Source organism: Alligator sinensis, unplaced genomic scaffold (assembly GCF_000455745.1).
Source record: "Alligator sinensis unplaced genomic scaffold, ASM45574v1 scaffold77_2, whole genome shotgun sequence".
Lineage (NCBI taxonomy): Eukaryota > Metazoa > Chordata > Crocodylia > Alligatoridae > Alligator > Alligator sinensis.
The window spans coordinates 1,008,151-1,031,911 of NW_005842016.1; the positions used below are offsets into that span (position 1 = coordinate 1,008,151).

Genomic DNA, 23,761 nt, shown 5'->3' on the forward strand with positions numbered 1-23,761 from the left:
TGTCATTAGCGGCAGGTCCTGTCAGACCAACCTGATTGCCTTCTATGATCAGGTCACAAAAGCATTGGATGCAGGTATCGTGGTGGATGTAGTCTTTCTGGACTTCATCAAGGCCTTTGACACTGTCTCCCACCCCATTCTCATCAAAAAACTAGGTGACTGTGTCATTGATGCCTACACAGTCAGATGGATTGCAAATTGGCTGAAAGGTTGTACTCAGGGGGTAGTGGTGGACGGGTCTTTTTTGACCTGGGGGGAAGTGGGCAGTGGAGTCTCTCAGGGCTCGGTCCTTGGGCCCGCACTGTTCAATTTTTTTTATTAGTGACTTGGATGACGGGGTAAAAAGCAGCCTGTTTGAATTTGCTGATGATACCAAGGTTTGGGGTGAGGTGGGCACGCTAGTAGGGAAGGACAGATTACAGCAGGACCTGGACAGGTTACAGGGGTGGGCTAACGAAAATAGGATGGGTTTCAATACTGACAAGCGCAGGGTGCTGCAGTTGGGCAGTAGTAACCGGCAGCACACTTATAAGCTGGGTAACTCCCTTCTCAAGAGCATGGTAGCAGAAAGAGATCTTGGAGTCGTTATTGACTCCAAGATGAACATGGGCCGACCATGCGAGGCCACAATCGATAGGGCTAACCGTACCTTGTTGTACATCCACAGATGCATCTCAAGCAGGGCCAAGGAGGTGATCCTCCCCCTCTATGCGACACTGGTCAGGCCACAGCTGGAGTACTGGGTTCAGTTCTGGGTGCCGCACTTCAGGAGGGACGTGGACAGCATTGAGAGGGTCCAGAGGAGGGCCACCCTCATGATCCGGGGACAGTAGGGCAGACCCTATGAAGAGAGGCTATGGGACCTTAACCTGTTCAGCCTTCGCAAGAGAAGGCTGAGCGGGGACCTGGTGGCCATCTATAAACTCACCAGGGGGGACCAGCAGGGTTTGGGAGAGACCCTGTTCCCCCTAACGCTCCCCGGGGTAGCAAGGAATAACGGCCACAAATTGTTAGAGAGTAGGTTTAGACTAGACATCTGAAGGCATTACTTCACAGTCAGGGTGGCTAGGATCTGGAACCAACTTCCAAGGGAAGTGGTGATGGCTCCTACCCTGGGGGTCTTTAAGAGGAGGCTTGATGTCTACCTGGCTGGGGTCATTTGAGCTTGGTTTTCTCTCCTGCCCAGGGTCGGGGGTTGGACTTGATGATTTACAAGGTCCCTTCCGACCCTACTCCTCTGAATCTATGAATCACCTTGTCAAGGGTTGGAAGGATTCCAATATCATCTCTGTCTGGGAGCTGTGAATGGAGTTGAGAACACTTTTGTCAACAACAGAGTCTCAACTGACAAGGTCTTCAAAATACTCCTTCCAACAGGCATTGCTGGCTGCCCTTTCTTGATCAGGTCTCCTCCATCCTTATGTCTCAAGGGGGTTGGTCCTTGAGTGCTTAGACCATAGAAGGCTTTGGTGGCACTAATACATGCATATCATGGATGTTAGCACTCCAAGTCATTAGTCCAGTCATTATTGGACATTATTGGACATTGGACATGTCCAACATGAATTACTGGACATTATCCAATGTCCAATAATTCATGTTTGAGCATGAGTGCTCAAACAAGATAGCTATGTTGGCTCTGCTGTGACTCCAGCTAATTCCCTAAGTACCCTAGGATGAAGATCATCAGGACCTGTTGACTTAAATACATTCAACCCCTCCAGGTGCCCTTTTACTAGGTCAGCTCGTACAGTTGGTAGGTTCATATCTATACTGGGCTTACTTAAGGTCCCAGTGGGATCCGTATTTGTATTCATGTCCAAGAACACAGATGCAAGGAAATAATTTAGAAGCTCTGCTTTGGCCATCCTGTCTTTTACCAGTTGCCCTAGTTCATCCTGAAGGGGCCCTAAGTTACCCTGTACCTTCTTTTTGCTGCCTATGTACTTAAAGAATGGCTTTGTGTTATCCTTAACTTTTGCTGCCAGCCTAAGCTCCATTTCTGCTTTGGCTTTCCTCACTGCTTGCCCCTGTTAAATCTATCCAGTATTCTTTTTTGTAAGCTAAACAGAATGAGATGTGTTAATCACTCCCTACAGGACATTTCCCCTCTGTCAGGTAATTTTACCTTTTGTACCCTCCCCCAGTTTCAACATCTTCTAAGAAATATGCAAAGGAGAATTGTGTACTGTATTTCAGTATTAGTTTCACTAATGTCATGCAGATAAATAAATTAAATCTACTTACTACTGTTGCAGTTTTAAGTTACCAGGAACTCTAAAACAAGTAATGGTGTCTATAATGTAGAAAGCCACTCTCCATATGCCTCTTATCCCACCCAGTTCCTCTTTAATATGTTGTAACCAGTGATTTTTAACATTTTGGTCATGAAAAGTGTTCACTGTGGTTGAAATGGTTGCTTCCTAGACGCAGAGATTGGGAATATGTGGTGATGAAATAAACTCACTCCCTTTTATATCTGAACCTGGATTCCATTATCTCTTTTGCTCCATTAGATCCCAAGGCAGGACTCGCCCCCCTATTTGAAGTACAACTGGATTTGGTGAAGCCAGATTTGGTATTCCACCCTTCTTTGGACCCTGGTGCTAATGATGGCTTTTATGACATCATAGAAGGACTCATCAACGACATCTATCGAATCTCATCGTTGGTACCAAGACTAACTGAGCACAGCATTTTCCCTCATTATCAGGTCCCGTGTTCTGTCAGACATTCTTTCGTTGTGCAGCATTGTACAAAATTTGCTCCAGATCATCATAAAGTCACAGCACCTTTCTTTTGTTTTTTAGGCTGATATGGAGGACATGGGTGATTTAGCTGACATGCGCCACAACCTGATGGAGCGTGTTCAGAATGTTATGTCAATTTGCTGTGATTACCGCAGTTCCTTTGACCATTACTCATACCTCTATGGGGATGACAGGAAGGAATTTATACGCCAATTCCTGCTGTATGGGCATGTACTTACTGCAGCAGAAATTGAAGCCCATGCTGAAGAGGGTGTTCCAGAGTCCCCTCCCACATTGCAACAGTTCAAAGAACAGATAGATTCATATGAGAAGATATATGATGAAGTCAACAGCCTGGAGATGACGAATGTTTTTGATGGTTGGATGAAAATTGATGCCCGGCCCTTTAAAGCTTCTCTGCTTAATATAATCAAAAGGTGGAGCCTGATGTTTAAGCACCACCTCATTGATCATGTCACACATAGGTAACAAATGCTTTTTTGCTCCATTTCCAGACCTCCATCTGTTGGGTTTTGTCCAAAGTTCTATAGTGAACCATGGGGCATTTATTTTCCGTCCATTGAACTAATAAACTAAAATACAAACAATTGTAGTGTCCATCCATAGTGTCATGGACTGGCAGCTCCATTATATCCACTACGTATTCCGTTCTCTGAGACTGTCACTTCTGATTTGATCTGTGACTGAAACTAAGCCTAGATGTCCAGTGCACCTGAGTGGCTGAATAGAGTTGTGAATCAGGATTTCTAGGTCCCACTTCTACTTCTTCATGCCTCTTGCTGTAATTACTCTGTCACCTTCCACAGTCTCTCTCTCTCTCTTTTATTACTTCTGTCTAATTGTAGGGATTTGTAATTATCCTGTACACACTTCAGCTTACCCAACAATAAAGGCAGACTAATATTACAAGCTATTTCATGGGAACATTTAACTTACATTTTTGACATTTCTGAATGAACTTTCTTTGTGTATGCTGTTTTGTCTTCACTCCTTTTATGGATGTTTTATCTAGTTTTGTTGACATAAGTGCAAAATTGAGGAGTTCTGAAATGGAATTAGAAATTCACATATGATAAATGCTGGAAAGATGATAAATGCTGGACTCATTTGTCCAGTCAGGAAGAAAAAGACTATGTGATTTACCAGGCAGTCATGACTAAAAACTGTCTGTCTTTCCCTGAAGTATTCCCTTTGGCCTGATTCAGCAGCCCACCTTATTCTTTGGCAAAGCATCTGAAGATGAGCTTAAGTTCCTTGGACTTTCATGGGACTTAAGCATGTGAGTAAGGGTTTATTGAACTGCAGTTTTAAAGCCCCAGTTGAAGGAATTGGACAGGAAGGAAGACAGCCAGTGTTTGAAATGTCCATTCCTCTTGATTTTTGTACCAATCCAAATGTATGGGCTAAAGCTGATAACCAGTGTAAATATAAATTGCTCTGTTTTTCTCCTTTTTTTTTAGCTTGGCTGACCTTAAAGAGTTTATAAAAAATGCTGATAGAGGTTTGAGCAAAAAAGTTGAAAAAGGAGATTATGATGGGTTGGTAGAGATTATGGGTCACCTGATGGCTGTTAAAGAAAGACAGAGTAGCACTGATGAGATGTTTGAGCCCTTAAAGCAAACCATTGAACTACTGAAGATATATGAGCAAGAACTGCCAGAGGAAGTATATAAACAACTTGAGGTTGGTACAGAATAATGACCAGTATACAAATGTACTAAATAATAGACACTTAAAAGGGAGTGATACATTTATGTTACTTAATTTTTAACCACCTGCTAATATTAGCCATTGATTAGACTGTTTTGACAACTGGGTTGCAGAAAATCTATTGTGGATGGGTCATAGCAGCACTATTTAATGTTGCATTGAAATTTTCATTTAAAGCAGAGATAAAATCTTTTGTTTCTTATGAAAGGCATAGCTTTTGGCTGTCAAAACTTGTAACAATTCCTCTTGAAGAATGTAATACATTTTTAAAGTACAACCCTTTATTAAATATGAGTTATAATTATTTGTATAGGTCCAATGAGCCATTTTTATGAGTGTGGTACTAGGGTGGTAATGCTTGGTGGTAATGCCTATGTTCAGAGCATTAGTTTAAGGTCTTATCTATACTACACTTTTTTGGGGACTTAGATGTGTTATTTATGGATGTGAAGAGATCACATCCTTTTAATGATGTAGGTTTATGCAAGCAAAGCTCATCAAGATACAGGTATGCTACTGGAAACGGTCTTCTACAGCTTAGCAAGCATGATATATACACGCAGAAAACTCTTTTCCACATTTCTCCTAGGAGTATCTGCCAGCATAGCTATCTTGTTACAGCTGTAGCAGCAATAGCTCCATAGCGTGGACAAATCTCTGCGTTCTGAAGATGTGTATTTGGTTCCTACATCTTCCAAGGGCTTTCTGACAGACCTTGGTTAAGTCACCAAGGGCAGGCTTTTATATGTAGCTAAGTACCTAAACATGTGGATAGGAACCTAGACATTGTTCAAAATCATACTGCCAAGCTGTCTTTAAGAACCTGGCTTTATCACTCTGAGCTGCAGTTCTCCATTTTTAAAACATAGGTAAAAGATCTTTATCACTCATAGTTGCTGTGGGGGTATGTTAAAGATTGTGAGGTGCTCTGAACCATGTTATCTAAGATATTATTAAAATAGAAAAATACATAACCAAAGGCTTATTTAAACAGCTCCCATTACAGTCCTTGTGCTGGTTGTTAGGGCTAAAGCAAGACCTTTCTAAAAAGTGCCCCTCTATTATAAATTTATGGAATGATAATTCTGTTCTTGTTCTCCAGGGAGAGCTGTTCTGTGTATGAGACTTGGCTTTGACTAAACTTTTCCCTTTTTTAGTGTTTGAATTTTTGTGATTATAGTAAAGAGAGCACATAATTTATTTGTAGGGAAGCTGAAACACCAAAGCTCTCCTTAGGATATTGGAGCCAGGAAAATCTTTTTTCTTACCAGCAACCTGCTGGCTTCATACAGCTAAATAAAGTACAGGTTTCCCTTGTCAACCCCTGGGGTTAGGTTCCTGAAAGTTCCCGTGGTCAGCAAAACCATGGTTGGCAAGACAAAAGGCTTATGGGAAGGTGGCGGGCTGATTTGCGGCCATGGAAAACTGTGGTTACTCAAAATTTTATAGTGTGGTAGCCAAAATGGTATCTGGAATATTAAGCGTGGATATTCAAATCCGTGGTTGGCAAAACCATGGTTGGCAAGGTTAACCTGTACTGATTGCTATCTGCTCTGTACAGAAACAGAAGTGGATATGTTTCTTAATGTAATGTATCCAGTATGTAATGTTTCTTAACGTAATGCATCCAAGATGCTGCAAAGGAGGGTGTAGTGATGGCAGCAAGTGCACTATGCATGTGTGGTGAGCTTACTACGCGTACATCCACCACTTCCAACTGGTGCTCTCAGTGATGAAGTGGAGTGCAAATTCACCACATCACTGCACCCTCATACCCCTGGGTCTGTTCCTGAATGAGCACCTGTCTACTAGACTGACTGGTGCTTTTGTATTTCATGTGGTTGGAGATATTCTAACTGGTAAGCAGACACAAGTATTTTGAGTAGTGTCAGACAGACAATGGGTTCTGAAAAAAAAAGTAGTCCAAAGTTCTGTTTTAACTATTCCTTTTTTTCCCTCGTTATTTTCCTGTTGTGATTTGTACTGGGAAAAGAAATGGAATAAGGGAAATAGCCTCATAAAAATAAAAAAAGAACGGAAGCAAGATGTAGAAAACTAAACAGGGCAAGTTGGAACAAAGAGGGCTTGTATATATGTAAAGGGAGGGGGGAAGCTCTTAACTTTCAAGGTGGAATAGTTCAGTTCTGTTTTAGTCAAGTCATGTGTTTGCCTTTTATGTCATGATAAAACTATCCTTATTGGGTAAGAAAGTAAGTCTTGTGCTTTTCCAGCATTGTAACTATAAAGAGATCAGATACATATTATATTAAGTGGAAAATAGTGTCTGCCAGCTTTTAAATTTTGTTTGTAGGAGCTGCCAGAAAAATGGAACAACATAAAGAAGCTGGCAATAACTGTGAAACAGCATGTGGCTCCTTTGCAGGCAAATGAAGTGACAGTTCTTCGCAAGGGCTGTGCAGCATTTGATGTTGAGCAGCATAAATTTAGAGAGAAATTTCGCAAAGAGGCACCATTCAGGTATGATAAAAAAATGGCATGACAAGAATCACAGAGAGAAAGCCTTATTAGGACATTTCTGAGCTGCCCTTAAGGGCATATATTTTAACATTTACTTCTCTCTTTTTATTTGGTCACAAGGCCAGAGTTGATATGTGTTATGTTCTCTCTCTGGGGACCCTGTCCTATATTAATCAGGGATTGGATTCAGTGAAACTAGTTTTAAAATATTCAGAAATTTCAAACGATTTTGGGGTCTAAGTCCCATTTTCAAAAGTCACGGGTGTGCATAGGAAAGGACTGATGCATAGGAAAGGACTGGTGTCACTTTGAGGAGTAGAATTGGGGTTTTTATATGATTTATGGTAATATCCTGATCAGCAGTATAGATATCTCTGTTTATGCTTCAGCCTGCCTAAAAATATGTATCTTGCCCCAGGAGCGTTATCTGAATTGACAGTTAGGCACCTAGAATCCTTATGCAGCAACTGGGGAGAGTTAGGCATCGCCAAGAAGTGATTCATAGCACCTACTGGCGATGAGCAAGCCAGTGGGAGATGTTAGGCATAGAGGAGGGTCTGAGCTTCTGCTCCTCGTTGGAGTTTAGGCACCTCCTTGGAGTTTAGGCATTAAAACCCATTAAGGGTAGAATTCATTGCTAAAATGCATAACTGAAATTATACAGTTTTTAGGCATCTAAGTCATCCAATGACATTCTGTTTTACCTGGCAGTCAAGGTGTTAGAGCACCTACTCAAGTCAGGGGATGTCTTGTGGACTCAGATTATAGCTTCATTTCCCCTTGAGAGAATCCTGATGTCCCTTATCTGAATCATCTGACCACAGACCAGGCAGGACAGCATGTCCTGTCCTGTTGATGATAAGCCACTTGGCAGCCAAGAGGAAAAGTGTCCAGGAGATAGAAGGAAAACAAGCAAGAGGGAACCTAACAGTTGTAGCTTTGGGACATGGATGTTGTTCTAGAAGGAGGTTTGAAACTCCCATGAGGCTGAGGGCAGGGAATTAGAACCCAGATTTCCCATGGCCTCAGCAAGTGCTCTAACCACTAGGCTGTTTGTAGAAGGGACTGTAGCAGTTCTCACTGTATTGGTGCTGACCCGATATGCCCCTGATACATCTGTTGCCCTCTATAGACTGTGATACTAATTGCAGCAAATTAGTCTACTGTGCAGTTAAGCAGATATGTAGATGCACCCAGTGGGTCAGAAGCTTCTGGACTGCCCTCTATCCTTTTTTTCCTCAATGATTATGATAGTAGTTCAACTTCAAAAGGAGTACTGGAGAAGGCCCTGAACAATGAATGACCTATGGTGATTAGAGTGCTGTACTGGGAAGTCAGAGAGGTCCCTGGTTCCAACCCCATCTATGTGAGGATGATGTAGAATTCAGGACCTTTGCCTTCCCCAACATGTGCCCTAGGCTCTTAGCTGTGGGAACACATACACAGTCACTTTTCCTTCCAGAGGCTAAGACCAATAGATGCATGTTGTAGGCAGCTCCATTTGCAGGCATCTAAGTTTGGTACATATCCACAGAAAATGTGTACAGGCTATGGCTGTTACTGCACATGATCAATGTAGTTGCACAGTTGCCCAGAGGCATTTTATTCTTTGGTATGTAGCCCTGACATGTAAGTGCTAAAAAATCTATGTGAACAATGGGAAAAGAAAAATATGCCATCCTAAGTGCATGCCAGTTATTTACATAATGGCTTGATGTTTAGAATACTCTTCCAGGAAGTCTGAGACCTGGGCTTTATGCACTTTTGATCATGAGGGCTTTAAGTTTGTATTTTGCATCTCACTTTAATTGCTATGCTATAGAAAAGTCTGAGTTATGGGATTCCCCATCCCTGCTGCTGAAGACAGGCCACTAGATAGCTAAGAATGCATGAATACTGGGGCCAGAAGCAGAACAAGCAAGGGGGAGCCTGACTTTATAGCACTAAGTTTTCCTCTCCCAAGAAGCAGAGAAAACCAGGATTCCAGTCCTTGATCCTAGATTATTTCTGTTTTTAAATCAATGATTGAGTAATTTATAAATCATTCAGGGAGCAGGGATGAGAAACTCCATAAATTGCATCTTCCCATGCCAGGAGCCTCTGATCCCCTGTATCTGGAACCCCACTGGAGCTGCCGCACCATGCCCCATTGGAGCTGCCAGGAGCATGGTTGAAACTCCCTAGTCGGGGAAGCCCTTGAAACATTTGGGGCAGAGGATCAGCTGGACTGGGGGCTGTCAGGCTCGACTTGACAAACAGCTGATTGTCAGCCTCAGCCAGGACAGCTCAGGGGCTTGAATCAGACCCAGTCCTGTCTGGTGTCCCAGCTGACAATCAGTTGGGCCTCAGTGCAGGCATCCCCAGCTCTCCAACTGGACCTAGGACTGTCAGGGATGGGGGAGGGAGAGTGGGGAGACAGCAGTCAGCTGATTGGTGCCCTGGCCCCAGGGGCAGCCCCAGGTTATGTGGGGCTCCGGGCACCTGGCTTTCAACTTGCCAGTGAAGGAACAGCCTAGGGTCGTTATCCTGGGGTTCCCTTTGCACTAGTGAGTACAAAGGGTGCAACTGGGATCTTATCCCTGATACCAGAATTTGTGTCCCCTGATATGGATGTGTTGCATGAGAGAGGGCCAATTGTTGGGACCGGGGATCAGATCCCATCATGCCATTAAATGAGCATGTTCCAAGATCCTTAACTTTTTAGTTTCTTTTGCCAGTAACTTGTACCTCAAAGCGGCAGCAGGTACAGGTATCTGAAAAATAGCACAAAGAGGGAAATTTTCTTTTGGGTTATTCTTCCATAAGAAGCTAAAAATGTTGCTTACAATGTTGCCTTCCTTTTCACTACTTTTTATCAAACAATTTACACTTTGTAGAAACTAAAGGTAGAAAAATCACTGACTTAAAGGGGAAATGATTAGGGCACCTCATGATTTGAAGCTGACATCAGTACCACTATGTGGAGTATCCAGTGGAACAAGTTATAGCTGTTTCATCTCTGTTTTGTCTCTTGCATAAACCAGTTGGCTTATATTTTATTTACAAGTGATTATAGTCTTACTTATGGAGAAAAATTCTTTCTAGGTTTGATACTGAAAACCCTTACCAAATACTGGATGCAAACCACATTGAGATTAAACAAATGGAGTCAACCATGGGTTCAATTTATGAATCAGCTGGTTTGTTTGAAGTCAGTGTTCCAGATTATAAACAGCTAAAGCAATGCAGGAAGGAACTTTGTCTTCTCAAGGAACTCTGGGATATGATCTCTGTTGTAGACTCAAGCATCAACGATTGGCAGACCACAAAATGGAGGGATATTAATGTTGAAAACATGGACATTGAGTGCAAAAAGTTTGGTAAAGATATTCGAAACTTAGATAAAGAAATGAGGACCTGGGACGCTTTCATTGGGCTGGACAATAGGGTAAAGAACACCCTGACATCTCTGAGGGCTGTGGCAGAACTTCAGAATCTCGCCATTAGGGAAAGGCATTGGAACCAGCTGATGCAGGCAACAGGTGTGAAATTCACCATGGATGCAGATACTACTCTGGCTGATCTGCTGCAACTCAACCTTCATAACTTTGAGGATGAGGTTCGCAGTATTGTGGATAAAGCAGTTAAAGAAATGAGCATGGAAAAGGTCTTGAAAGAACTTAAAACAATCTGGAGCAGCATGGAATTCCAATATGAACCTCACCCCCGGACAAAAGTTCCCTTGTTGAAATCTGATGAAGATCTAATTGAAACTTTAGAAGACAACCAGGTACAGCTGCAGAATCTAATGACTTCCAAGTATATTGCCTTCTTTCTGGAGGAAGTGTCTGGATGGCAAAAGAAGCTGTCTGCAGCAGACTCTGTCATTTCTATCTGGTTTGAAGTGCAGCGTACATGGTCTCACCTGGAAAGCATATTCATAGGCTCAGAAGATATCCGGGCACAGCTCCCTGAGGTACAAATCAGAAAAACAGAAATCATGTTTCTTTCAGTTTGGAAGACATATAGGATAATATTCTTTATTTGAACCCAAGTTACTGGAATAACCTGTTAACCACAGTGGCCCCTGCCACTTAACATTTACTAGTTACACTGGTGACTCTTTTATTTGCCTAAGCTTATCTAGCAAGCCACATAGCCTTTCCATAATGAAAGTTGTGCTGTTTCCCGATTGGGTGATTCCACAAGGATGAAAACCCTTAATGGGCTCCTCTTTTCTTCTCTGTACTTTGCAAATACAAAATCCTTTATGTGAGTGCCAGGCTGCCAGCATTATTTGTTATACAAAACACATTCTTCCATTTACTTTAGAGGAGGAAATATGGATAATTACCTAGGCAAATAAAAAACAAAAAAGTTTGGACTAGACAGTCCTGACAGGACCTTTCAAAATGCAATTACATGCAGCTGGGCCAGTTGTTCTGCTATTTATTCTTTGACAGGAAGAACACAAACCCATTATATAAGAATTTTACTGTTCTCCAGTGCCTTTTAAAGGAGTTTCCAAAAAAAAAAATTGTTTCCAATTAAGAAATAATTTTTGGTTGGCTCCTGGTCTTTATCTGGACTGCACACACCTAGTCTGAGTTGGATAAAGCACATATTCTTATGTACAGACATGTCAGAGTATAAAGCTTGCTTTTTCACTTAGCTACCATCATGTCTGTGTGGAGTACATGATCCCTGGTATAAACCTGAGTAGTCTGTGGGCTGCTTTAACTTGCAATAGCTGTTAATAGCAAGAAGTACTGAAACTGTTGTTGAGGGTGAGCACAATAATCCTGGTTATACCCACAATTGTCCAACCATTCCCCTTACATCATCTTGCATTCCTTTCTTACTTTTGTCGTTGTCTGTCTGACCAGGTGCTCTTCTAGGACTTTCTTCCTCTAGTTGAATAAGTACCTACTACATTTTTGGTGCTAATGCAATAAAAATAAAATGCGCAGTGATAAAACAGCCTGGAATATTAGTGACAGAAAGCTATTACTATCTGATAGCTCTTTGGTGCGCATGAAATCTGTCTATGATCTAAATCTGCTTTCTTACCCTATCACAAGTGGGAGTCCCCATCACAATAAGAACATGACATCTGGCACTAATTTGCAGTTTCTTCTTTTTTTCAGAAGAGAGGCCAAAATTCAAATACCTCTGGAGATTGGACTCCCATGGGAGTGTCTCAAGGGCAGGGTGATAACATTTTGCCAAGAAGTGGGATGCTTGTGTGTTAAATTCACTTGAAGTGAAACACAGAATTTGTTATTTACAGAGAAATTGGAGACCACTTTATTGAGTTGTTACAAAAATATTTGCAGGGGAGGGGGACAGCTTGGCACTATTGTGTGGTTTGTCGTTAACTTTAAACAGAGCCAAGGCTTTTCATAGTTTCATAGTTGGTAGGGTCAGAAGGGACCTAAGCAGATCATTTTTAATGCAGCTTTTATTCTTCACTGAATTGCTTGAGCAACTCAGGAGCCTCACATTAGGTGGAGAATTTAATTTGTTAGTGGATGGGTCTACACATGCACTTTAATGTGCATTCGCCTATTTTAATGTGCACTAAATTGTCACAAAATCTGTGCTTAGTTAATGTACATTCAAACAGGAGAATGTGCATTGTGTCATTTAAAAACCATACTCTATAGTGAATGTGCATTAAGACAGACTGATGCACATGTTCCTTGTTCCTTATAATGGAGGTACTAGATTTAATGTGCATTAACTAAAACGTATTAATATATGTGTAGACATGCCCACTTGCTTCTCTGCCATCCCTTTGTAATCAAAGTGTGGAAGGACCTTTCTCACTGGTAGTAGGTGTGTCCATATGAGTGATGGACTGACCACTCCTCATTCTGCAGCAGGGAAGGAAATGATCATCCTGGAGATGAGAAAAGATTTGTTGTTCTTCCCATGGAAGGACTTTAACTGTGTTCAAGAGGAACTTCTGCTCTAAGACACTTCTTCCTTATCCAGAAGAAAGATACCAGGGGCACAGCCAAAGAATGCTCAGTTTCCTAACAAAAAAAAACCTGCATAGGGAAATGAGCTGTACCGGGGAACAGTTACTGAACAGATCCTTTAATACATCTCTCTCTTAGATAGGTGAGGATTAAACAATGGGCCATGATGCCTTCTCTAGTCACACAGACTGAATGACTTAAATGGAATGGTGCCAATGATACTTTTTGGCCTAGAAGACCACCCATTCCAGCTGTATGAATAAGGCCGCAGTCAAAGGGATCCCAAAGAATAAGTCTTTTTTGGTAAAGAAACAAATGTGTTAATAGTCAATATGGTTTCTGTTTTACCATTCATAGGACTCCAAACGTTTTGAAGGAATTGATGCTAATTTTAAAGAACTGGCCTATGATGCTGAGAAAACTACAAATGTAGTTGAGGCTACCAACAAACCAGGTCTATATGAAGAACTGGAGGATATTCAGAGCAGGTGGGCTACCCTTCTCTCTGCTGGCATAAAGTGCTGGGTTAAGCAAAATTAAGTTGACATACCCTGTGTTCTTAGATCTCTTTCCTGGACTGAGGTGGGCAGTCTGTTTTCAGCCAATCTCAATAATTAATTTATTCATTCTTTTTTATTTGTGACTCACCAATTTATAATCCCAAATCTTGTTATCTCAGTGTTATAGCTGAGCATTCCTGTTTATAAGAGGCAAGAAATTTATAAGGTTTTGAGTGCAATGTGAGCTCACTTACCTCATATATATTCTATATTAGGTATATATTTAGCAATCTAACAAATAATAAAAAATACACTTATCTGTAGCATGACTGAGTCAGTGTTCGTTTGACATCCATAATTACTAGGTATTTAAATTCACAACCTTAATATTGCAAAGCTGTCCTTGATGCACAAAACTAGATACTCTGAGGAATCATGAAATGCAATGGAACAGATAAATATACACTTCACATTTAACGTAGTGGTAATTTGGTTAGAAAATGCACACTTAAAAATGTAGAGCATAGAGAGATGTATTTTCATCAGTGTGACTAGTATAAAAATAGTAGGAGACATGTGATGTAAATCCCTAAACTAGGGTAACTTTACCCAGTCTGGTATAGAATTTAAAATAAACACGTTGAGTTACAAAAGCTGCATGTTCCTTATGAGGATTAGCTACATGCTATGCACGAGCTTTATACATATAGCTATTTTAGCTGTGAATCCAAAAATGTAATGAGTGTTATTTAAAGAGGTTGGTTTTTTTTGACTGATTGAGTTTTTTCATATTCAAGGTCACTGAATGCAAATTGTTAAATGGGCGGGGAGCAGTGTCTGGAAGCAGGATGGGCAGGCAGGGCTGGGGCTGGGATTGGTATCGCGGGGCCATGATAGCACGGGGCTGGGACCCGAGGCAGAGCCATGATCCACTCCCCATGCACCCCTGCCCGTGGAACTGACGCTCATGACAGGGGTGTGCGGGCAGCAGATTATGACTCTTCCCTGTGCCGTGGCCCTGCACTGTCACTGCCCTGCGATCCCAGATCCCAGCCCTGGCCCTGCCCACCCTTCCTGCTTCTGGATGCCACTCCTGCCCATCCATGGACCTGTCTCATTCACCTGGCCATGCAGCCTTTTTGTGTGGGTCAATGGCTGGTTTCCATGGAGATCCCTCCCACCTGCTCTGTCCTGTGCTCCCAGAAGTGGGTGCAGGACAGAAGGGAAAGGGTGTCCAGGCAATGTGTCCAAGTCCAGTGGCAGCGGCAGAGACTGGCACCAGCAGCTAGAAGGAACTCCTGCTGTGAGGGCTGCTGGGAAGTGAGTCTGGCTGCCATTCCACCCTAACCCTGCCACGTGCCTGGGGGTGGCAGGACTGGCTGCACACATCATGGCCCAGATTGCCCCCTATGCCTGGGCTGGGTGGGGCTGAGGGATGTGCTGCATGTCAGACAAAATCCCTTGGCAGGCTGCGTACAGCCTGCGGGATGTATTTTGCCCAGACCTGGTATAATCCTCTGAGTACCTTACACATGATATCAGTAATGATAGTTAAGACCCTTGCAGACATGAAATCTGTTTCTGGTGTCAGAATTGTATTTGTTCATCTGACCTGCAATGCTAAATTCTAATGGAAATATGTCTGTTTATTCTGGACTGTATTTCTCTGCTTTGTTTCCCTAGATTGTGTCTGTGTGAGAAAGCCTTGGCTGAATATTTAGACACCAAGAGATTGGCCTTCCCCAGATTTTACTTCATTTCTTCTGCAGACTTATTAGACATTCTTTCCAATGGCACCAACCCACAACTAGTAAGTTTTGTACAGTTTATCTTTTTATTTCCAAATTATATTGATAATGTCATAGCGGACTAGAGTGACGTACTCAGAATGTTCTTGTACCTTATTGTAGAATGAAATAATGAGTTTATTCTCCATTAGTGTAGATATTAATGACAATTTGTATATATTTGTTCTTAGTTTATAACTGTCCATTAGATGGCAGCATATGCATTATTTTGTCCTGTCTGAATATTTGTATTCCAAATTGATCTGGCAAAATTTCACTAACCGTGACTAGTGTATATTTTTGACAGCATAAGAGGAATGCATTGAGTTTTGAAGAAAAGCATTTTCTTTAAATATCTTAGTCCAAACACCCTTGAGGAATACCTAACCGCTGGATACCTAACTGGAGAATCTTGATATTTTCAGAAAATGCTGAGCACTCCCCCTTTAAGAGACACAGGTTGGGCAGTCTAAAATGGAGACATCTGAAATGTCAAATCACTTTTGAAAGTTTGTTGGAATATCACTTAGCAGAATTCATTGGTGACGTGTAGGGGGCGCATGCAGGTGCACATGCATCACCTGAGACTGGTCGTGCCCTCCCTGAGAGAAGCGCCGGTGGCACTTCCTGGTTTGCTGCTGGGTAACCTGGCTGTAGGCTGCTGCAGCAGGGGCGAGGGGTGCACTGGGCTCACAGCCGGCTCAGCACAGTAGGCAGGTAGGTAAAAATTTATTCGGGGGAGGAGGGGATGGGAGCAGAGATTAAGCCCCTCACAGTGCAGGAGGGAGTGGGGTAGGGGCAGGGACGAATCATTTACCCCCACCCCGCCCCGCTCCCTCCTGCACTGTGGGGATTGTCCGCTGGGCTGGGTCATGGGGCAATTGGGTCGTGGGGCAATTGGAACCCGGTGGCTCTCACCGCTGGTCACACTGCAGGGGAGCCGAGGGAGGGGCGGCACGTTCCCCCAACCCCTTGGCTCCAATGCACCGTGGACCTGGATGAGCCGCTGGGCTCTGATTACCCCACGACTTGGCCATTCACGGTGAATGGAGCCCTGGCCAGACCAGGTAATGGAACATGCAGAGCCCAGTGGCTCCTGCAGAGTCGCGGTGCCAGGGAGCCAAGGGGGGCACATGCCCCCTCTCCTATCTTTTCACTGGGCAAGGGTGGGCTGCAGCTGCGAGGTGAGCTGGGCTCTGCCTGCTCTGCACCTTGCTGCAGCCTTTGAAAGTGGCACAGCACAGCACCATGTGCTCCACCCAGCAGCGGTACACACATGGCAGTGCGCCGCTGTCAAAGGCTGCAGCAAGGCACGGAGCCAGGAGAGCCCAGCTCACCTTGCAGCTGCAGCCCACCCTTGCCCCATGCAAAGATCAGGGGGGGCATGTGCCCCCGCTTGGCTCCTCAGGGCTGCGACTCTGCAGGAGCTGCTGGGAATGATTTAGGTGGGGCGGGGTGGGGTTCCCGGGGCCTCCGTCTCCTCCATCCCGGTGGCACAGCTGAAGCTGGCCCCGCTTGGGTGCAGCCACATGGGTGCAGCAGACCCCAGCCCCGAACCCGATCCCTGTCCGGTGCAAGCCCCAGCCTCATTCCCTCCCCACCATGACCCTTCCCCCTCCCCACCCCACCCCTTCCCCCACAGACTTTTGCATGGGGAGAGGGTGCGCATGTGCCCACACACAGACTCCTCTGGCCCCGGCCCCCTAGTCGGCAATCGGCTGGGGGCCCGCCTCCCCTCCCGTCAGTGATCGGCTGCTGGGGGACCCCTTCCCCTGGTGGGTGATCAGCAACTGTTGCCCCCCCAATATTAGGAGGCACCAGGTGCCCATGGCAGTATTCATACTTCTGGGTTTTTGCTTCTGACTAACAGGCTGGTGAAAGTCCCTGGGCTCTTTAATTTGACTCTTGAAAGCAGTGATAGTGGGAAAGGGACAAGACATTGGTCACATTGTGCCACTTTTGGTACATTGATAGCTGAAGTTGATGGCAGTGAACTATGCCTTTTTATTTTATCTAGTTACCTCACAAGAGAAAGGGCCAAGGCGGGCAGCACCAGGATGCTATGCAGCTCCTGTAGTGCTGCTGAAGGGACTGGCTTCAGGCAGTACTGCACTGAAATGATCAGATTTTCCTTTCTGCATCTGTATGTATATGCATCATAGGTTATGGTGGCAATCGTGGTTGCTGATATAAACCGCTGTGTACCCTTTTTTATTCAAGTGACAATTCACGTTGTTTCATATTGGCAAGATAACTTCTTTGTGATTTCAGCTGGCTCAGGGCTGGGATGATACTATACCCAGGGCATTGTATGTCCCTACGTTGTCTGATATGTTTAGTTCTACTCGCACTTCCTAGTGTATATCTGGAAAACCAGTACTAGCAAGGATATAAAAGCTAGTGATGATTTTTCGATTTAAGGCATCCAAAGGTATAAAAGTAACTAGGGTCGAGTCCACTTTTCTTGCAGGTGGGGAATATACTCGAGCACATTCAGCAGAAGAGTAACAGAGTGGCTCCAGGACCTGTCTTGTAGTGGGAGGAAACTGTTTGGGAAGCAAGTGGATTAATTTTCTTTCTGGGAAACTCTCCTACAAAGTCAAAGGGTCTCAAAAAAAAAATGACTGGAGTCAGGTGGTGATACTTCAAAGAGGTTGTTCTGCAGCCATACCATTATTATTGCCCTGAATGGTTAAAAATGACTCTGAGGAGTCCCATCAATTCACGGAAGTCCTTCTTCACAAAGCAGTGTTTCTTGAAACAGCAACAGAAAGGGCAATACTGTGAAGACAAACTACACAAAATATTGCATCAGACAATAATATGAATTCTGGGATAGAGCAATGAGGAACCACATTATACAGCAGTGGTTCTCAACTTCTTTAGACTCAAGGCACCTGCTATTTTAAGGAGCGAGAATGCTGCAGTTAGGACCCAGGGCTGCTGAATAGAGGCTAGCTTCGAGAAAGCAGGCAGCCAGGCATCCCTGTCACTGAGGAAGGGAGCTGCATTAAAAAAAAAAAAAGAGGCAACGCCTGCAACCAGTCAAAAGACAACTGGTTAGCACAGGCTGACTGTGGGAGAACTTGTAGCCAGGAGGCCAGCTAGCTATGAGGAGGTGTCTGTCAGCAAAGAAAATGTCAGCAAGCTGCAGGCAGGGACCAGACCTGGGAGATCAACTCACCCAGGGAGTGGAAGTGGAGCAGACAGTGAGGCAGCCTAGAAGCAAAGGGCTACAGACTGCTGAGCTAAGCCCTAGCTGGGAAAGCAGGCAGGTCAGCAGACACAGGAAAGGTACACCTGTGGGGGAGGCTGCAGCATCAAATGACCTGATGGGCACCTCTTAGGAGGCACATAAAGCCAGTGCCTGAAGGCAAACAGGTAGTCTGGCCCTTCAGGCTGCAGGAGAAGAAGCATGTGGAAGGAATGCTGCAAGGGAATGCCTGGTGGACTGCTGAGCTGCCTTGAAGGTACCAGTAAGGTTCTGAGGTCTTGCCGGAGAGAGGGGGAGAATGTAGCCTGGAGCTCGGGGAAGCCTGATGCATACAGCTAGTGAGCTGGGATTTATGTTCGGACCCAGTGTGAGGATAGTTTGAGTTACAGCCAGAGGGCTGTTGTACTGTTTAAACTGGAGGTTTGGGTAGGGCTATGAGGGATGGTTTGAAGATCCCATTAGTATCCAAGGCGCACATGACTGCCTTGAACCCTGGCACCTTTGAAAGGATCTCAAGGCATCGTACAGTTCCACAGCACCCTTGTTGAGAATCATAACTATAGAGGATGTTGCACCAGCTTTTTTTTTCTGTTTTAAGAAATTATCTTAACAGTACTGTTGAGGTCTCAGGGTAATTCACTCTACACACAGTCTTTCACTCCTTTTTCAGGCTTCTTGTCCTTACTACTCTGGAGCAAGCTCCCTCCTACTACTGGAGCTAATCAATGTATGCCATATGCATAGTTCCCAATACACTCACGGTCTCTCCACGCTCTGTGGTCGCCTTCACAATCGCAGGCCAACTCTCAGAATAACAGCACTCCAGATATGGTCCCCAGGCTCCACCATGAGCTGATCTGCAGGCTCCTTCCCTCTCGACTCTCTACTTGCAGACTTTCAGCTTGCAGGCCCTTGGCTGTTTGCCTGCTTTTAGCTCTTCTCCCTAGGAGCCTGTCTTCCCCACTGGATCCTTCTGAAATCTCCCCCCTAGCTCCCCTTCCTGGGAGCCTTTTAATTCCCTGCCAACTAATTAGTTAAGGCAACTGTTCCCATTGCCTAGGCAGCCTGCAATCAACCCTTACACCCACTGGCTGAGCTATAAGCCTTTCACAGCTGCATACTGTCCTCAGGCTCCTAGAGCTGGCAGTCTGCCATAGGCGATGCATGCCTCCTGAGGTTGGGCAGGGGCATGGCGACTGCCCGCAGGCAGCGACGCAGGCGTTGGTGGTGAGGGTGGGCTGAGTGGGGACTGTCCACAGGCGGCTGCGGTGGTGTGGGGGGCAGGGTCCCCCCCTGGCTGGACACCAAGCCTGGAAGTGCAGGCAGTGTGCCTGGAAGTGCCTCTCGGCACTTTTTGGGGTGAGCAGCGCTCCACCTGCCTCCTCCCCCCGTCTGTCGCCTAAGCTGAGTGCGCTCGCCCTCGGGGGAGGGGGGGCACCAGCGCTCTCAGGGGGTTCACAGGCTCCCCTGTGCACCCCCTACACATTGCCTACACAGTCTGCATTACCATTACAAACCCTCCCCTCCAAGAGGGAAGCCTTCTTCTAATTTTCTATCCCCCACCTTCTCTGTGCAGAAGTATAGGCCTCAACTCCAAGTTCTAGGCCCCCTGGCCATGGTGTCTCCCTTTTCTTTGCCCTGAGCTTGAACATCTACTGAACCACAGCTTTCCTTATGTTTCTAGGTCAGGGCAAAGCTGTCCTCTTCTAGTTCTCACTCTGGACACCCTGGTTCCTACGTCTTGCTCTCTTGACTTTGGCCCAAGTTTAAACAGCTACTGGGTCACAGTTTTGCCTATGCCTCTTGCCCAAGATAAAGCTGTCCTCTTCTAATTCTCACTCTGGACCCCTTGGCATGGGTCTTGCCCAGGACAGCCCGTGCTGTACTCCCACCCACACTTGCTGGCCCTGCCCCAGCCAGCATTCACAGATTGGCAGGGTTGCTTCCAATGTAGCACTCCCCTCACCTCCAATGGCAGATCCTCCTCCTGCTCCTGCCCGTGCAGCATCACTCCTGGCAAGGTTGGGGAGGAAGCTTCAGCTGCGTTTCTCCTGCCCCAGACCACAGAGCTCCAGTTCCAGCTCCTGGCCACCTTTCACCCACTCTGCCCACCTGCAGGTGGCTGCTCATTGTGTCATATGGGTAGAATGGATGGAGGGTGGCCGGGAGCTGGAGCCAGAGCCCAGCATGCTGGGGCAGGAGCCTCCTGGCTGCAGCTCCCTTGCCCAGCCTGGAGCAGTGCAGCAGGGACAGGAGCAGGAGGAGCCACCGCCATTGGAGGCAAGGGGAGCTGAGCAGCACCTGCAGGGCTGCAGCCACACCAGAAGCAGCCCTGCCAGAAGCTGTGAATGCTGGCTGGGGCTGGGGCCAGTGGGCGGGGGGATAGGCAGCTCAGTGCTGGCTGCCCCAAGCCAGGCTCAGCCCCATGTGGATGGCCATGGGGGCAGCCACGGGCCAGTTCCAGTCAATTGGTGGGTACCCCCGCCTCCCCCTGTGGGCCAGACCCAATAAGCTGGTGGGCCATATTTTACTTATGCCTGTTCTTGTCCCTCCTGATCACTGGACCCTCTGGATTTCCCCCTCCCCTCCCACCCAGGCACTGGACCATCTCAATGTGCCTCCCCTTCCAAACCACCCGTGTTTACAGTGTCCAGCCTAACATAACATAAACCCAGATATACGCTCACTATCTAACTCCAACCAAACACATATAAGCCCACTGGCTATTACACTCAACTGCTCAAATGCCCCCTACTTGGGGTTTTATCAGGTCCATAGCTCACTTCAGAGTAGTGCTCTCCTGCTGCTCTGGTGGTCTTAACAGGACCCTCCTCCATACTAGCAATCTCAGGCTGCCCATTCCCTGCAATCTGTCCAGAAAGGCCATGATTTCTCCCACCTAGGGATCTCCCTTTTCCCTGGGACCACCTCCCATTGGGACCTGGTATAATGCACCCCATCCTGCACCTCTTCCCAGGTACAGGCCTCCATTTTAAAGTTACTTTTCTTTCAGTGAATTGAAATGGGTCTTCCCCTTATTCTGTACCCTATCCCAAGGTCCCCTTGCTTGCAAAGCAATCGGGGTCCCACATGGGTCTCTGCATGGTCGTCATTATACTAGGCAGTCTCTCTGTCCATTTTTACCCAAATGGGCCTGCCCTACAATATCTGTCCATTCAACCTGGAAACTGCCTGAATGGCTGGGACCTTCAAATGTAACTGTCCCAGGTTTTCCTAAGCCTGTCCCTCCAAAGGTCCACATACGTCACTGTAGTTGCTTGTTGGAAGACTTGCTTTAACTTCCTGCAGCTGATGCTGGAGCACAGGTTCTTTAGAAACATGGTGGCTCCAAGGTTGCCAGCCTTCTGCACTGGCTTCCTCTTGGGCTGGACTTCCAGATCTCTTATCACCCCAGATCCAGTTTCATCATCTCTTTCATGCTTGGCCTCAGTTCCTTCTCAATTATTCCTGGGATTTTGTCCACCCCTGTCCCTGGCTCAGGACTGCTAGTGTGTCTCTCGTGCCTTCCCTGATGTTTGTTCCAGCTAGGGCCTACTGATCCCTGCCTTGGCCTGCAGGCTGTTCTGTCTCCTCCTGGGGCCCCATCTTAGGTTGTGGGCTCCTTAGGCTTCCACCTCTGTCTCTTTGTGCTCACAGAGGTGCCACTCAGTCTTGGTCAGCTCTCCTAGCTTCTCCTGAAAAGCCTCCCACTGGGCACTGAGTCCGTTCAGGTTCTTAGACAGACCTTCACCATGAACTAGATTCATAGACTCATAGATGTTAGGGTTGGAAGGGACCTCAGTAGTTCACTGAGTTGGACCCCCTGCCCTGGGCAGGAAAGAGCGGTGGGGTCAGATGACCCCAGCTAGGTGCTTGTCCAGCCCCCTTTTCAAGACCCCCAGGGTAGGGGAGAGCACCACCTCCCTTGGAAGCCCATTCCAGATTCTGGCAACCCTTACTGTGAAGAAGTTCTTTATAATGTCCAACCTAAATCTGGTCTCCATCAATTTGTGGCCATTGTTTCTAGTTACTTCAGGGGGGTGCCCTAGTAAATAGATCATCTCCGAATCCCCTCTGCCATCCCCTGATAAATTTATAGGCAGCTGGGCCTTGCCTGCAGGCCTCTGACCATACGAGTGGGCTTCCTCTGAACCCTCTCAAGATTCTCCGCATCCCTCTTAAAGTGTGACACTCAAAACTGGACGCAGTACTCCAACTGCATAGAGGGGAAGTATCACCTCCCTGGACCTGTTCGTCATGCATCTGCTAATGTATGATATAGTACAGTTAGCTTTACTGATCACTTCATCACATTGATGGCTCATGTTCATCTTGGAGTCGACTGTGACTCCAAGATCACTTTCTGCTGCTGTGCTGCAGAGAGGTCATCCCCCAGCCTGTAAGTGTGTTGGTTCTTTTTACTCAGGTGCAGCATTTTGCACTTGTTTTTGTTGAACCGCATCCTATTTTGTTCTGCCCATTTTCCAACTTGTCCAGATCTGCCTGGATCTGTTCCCTACCCTCTGGTGTGTTAATTTTGCCACATAATTTGGTATTATCTACAAACTTGGACAGGGTGCTCTCTATGCCCTTGTCCAAGTCATTGATGAAGAGATTGAATAGCACTGGTCCAAGGACCGAGCCTTGCAGGACTCCACTGCCCACATCTTTCCAGGTCGATTATTGACCCATCCATCAACACTCTCTGAGTGCGAACCCTAAGCCAATTTGTCACCCACCTGACTGTGTAATCATCTACATCACAGGCTGTCAGTTTATTTACGAGAACAGAATGAGATACCGTATCAAAGGCCTTCTTAAAGTCTAGGTAGATGACATCTACCTCCACTCCTGTGTCTAAGCATTTTGTTGACCTGGTCATAAAAAGAAGCAAGGTTAGTCAGGTAGGAGCTATTTGCAGTGAACCCGTGCTGATTTCCTTTCAGCATTATTTCCCCTGCTGGGCTCCCACAAATGTAATCCTTATTGATTTTTTTTTTTCTTTTTTCCAGAATTTTCCCAAGGAGAGAGGTGAGACTAACTGGCCTATAGTTTCCCGGTTCCTTCCTCCTCCCCTTCTTGAAAATAGGGACCACACTGGCCCTTTCCCAGTACTCTGGGACCTGACCAGAGCACCATGAGTGCTCAACCAGCCACGCTAGCAACTCTGCTATGACACTGGCCAATTCCTTTAGCACCTTTGGATGAAGTTCATCCGGGCCCGCTGATTTGAACATATCCAGCCCCTCCAAGTGCCCCTTCACTAAGTCTGTGCTAACAGTTGCTGGGCTGGTGTCCCTCCTGTGTCTATCTATGATCCAACTGGGAGATTTGTCTT

General features: G+C 45.7%; 1 protein-coding gene across 1 annotated transcript in view; it reads left to right on the forward strand.

Moving 5' to 3' along the window:
* The window catches only part of DNAH9 (dynein axonemal heavy chain 9), a 524,795-nt gene that overhangs the window by 113,768 nt on the left and 387,266 nt on the right, over positions 1 to 23,761 (forward strand). The window contains exons 16-22 of the mRNA XM_025202178.1: positions 2,517 to 2,713; positions 2,811 to 3,235; positions 4,232 to 4,454; positions 6,793 to 6,959; positions 10,044 to 10,914; positions 13,280 to 13,410; positions 15,106 to 15,232. Coding sequence (XP_025057963.1) covers positions 2,517 to 2,713; positions 2,811 to 3,235; positions 4,232 to 4,454; positions 6,793 to 6,959; positions 10,044 to 10,914; positions 13,280 to 13,410; positions 15,106 to 15,232 — 2,141 coding nt within the window. The remainder of the gene's footprint in view (positions 1 to 2,516; positions 2,714 to 2,810; positions 3,236 to 4,231; positions 4,455 to 6,792; positions 6,960 to 10,043; positions 10,915 to 13,279; positions 13,411 to 15,105; positions 15,233 to 23,761) is intronic.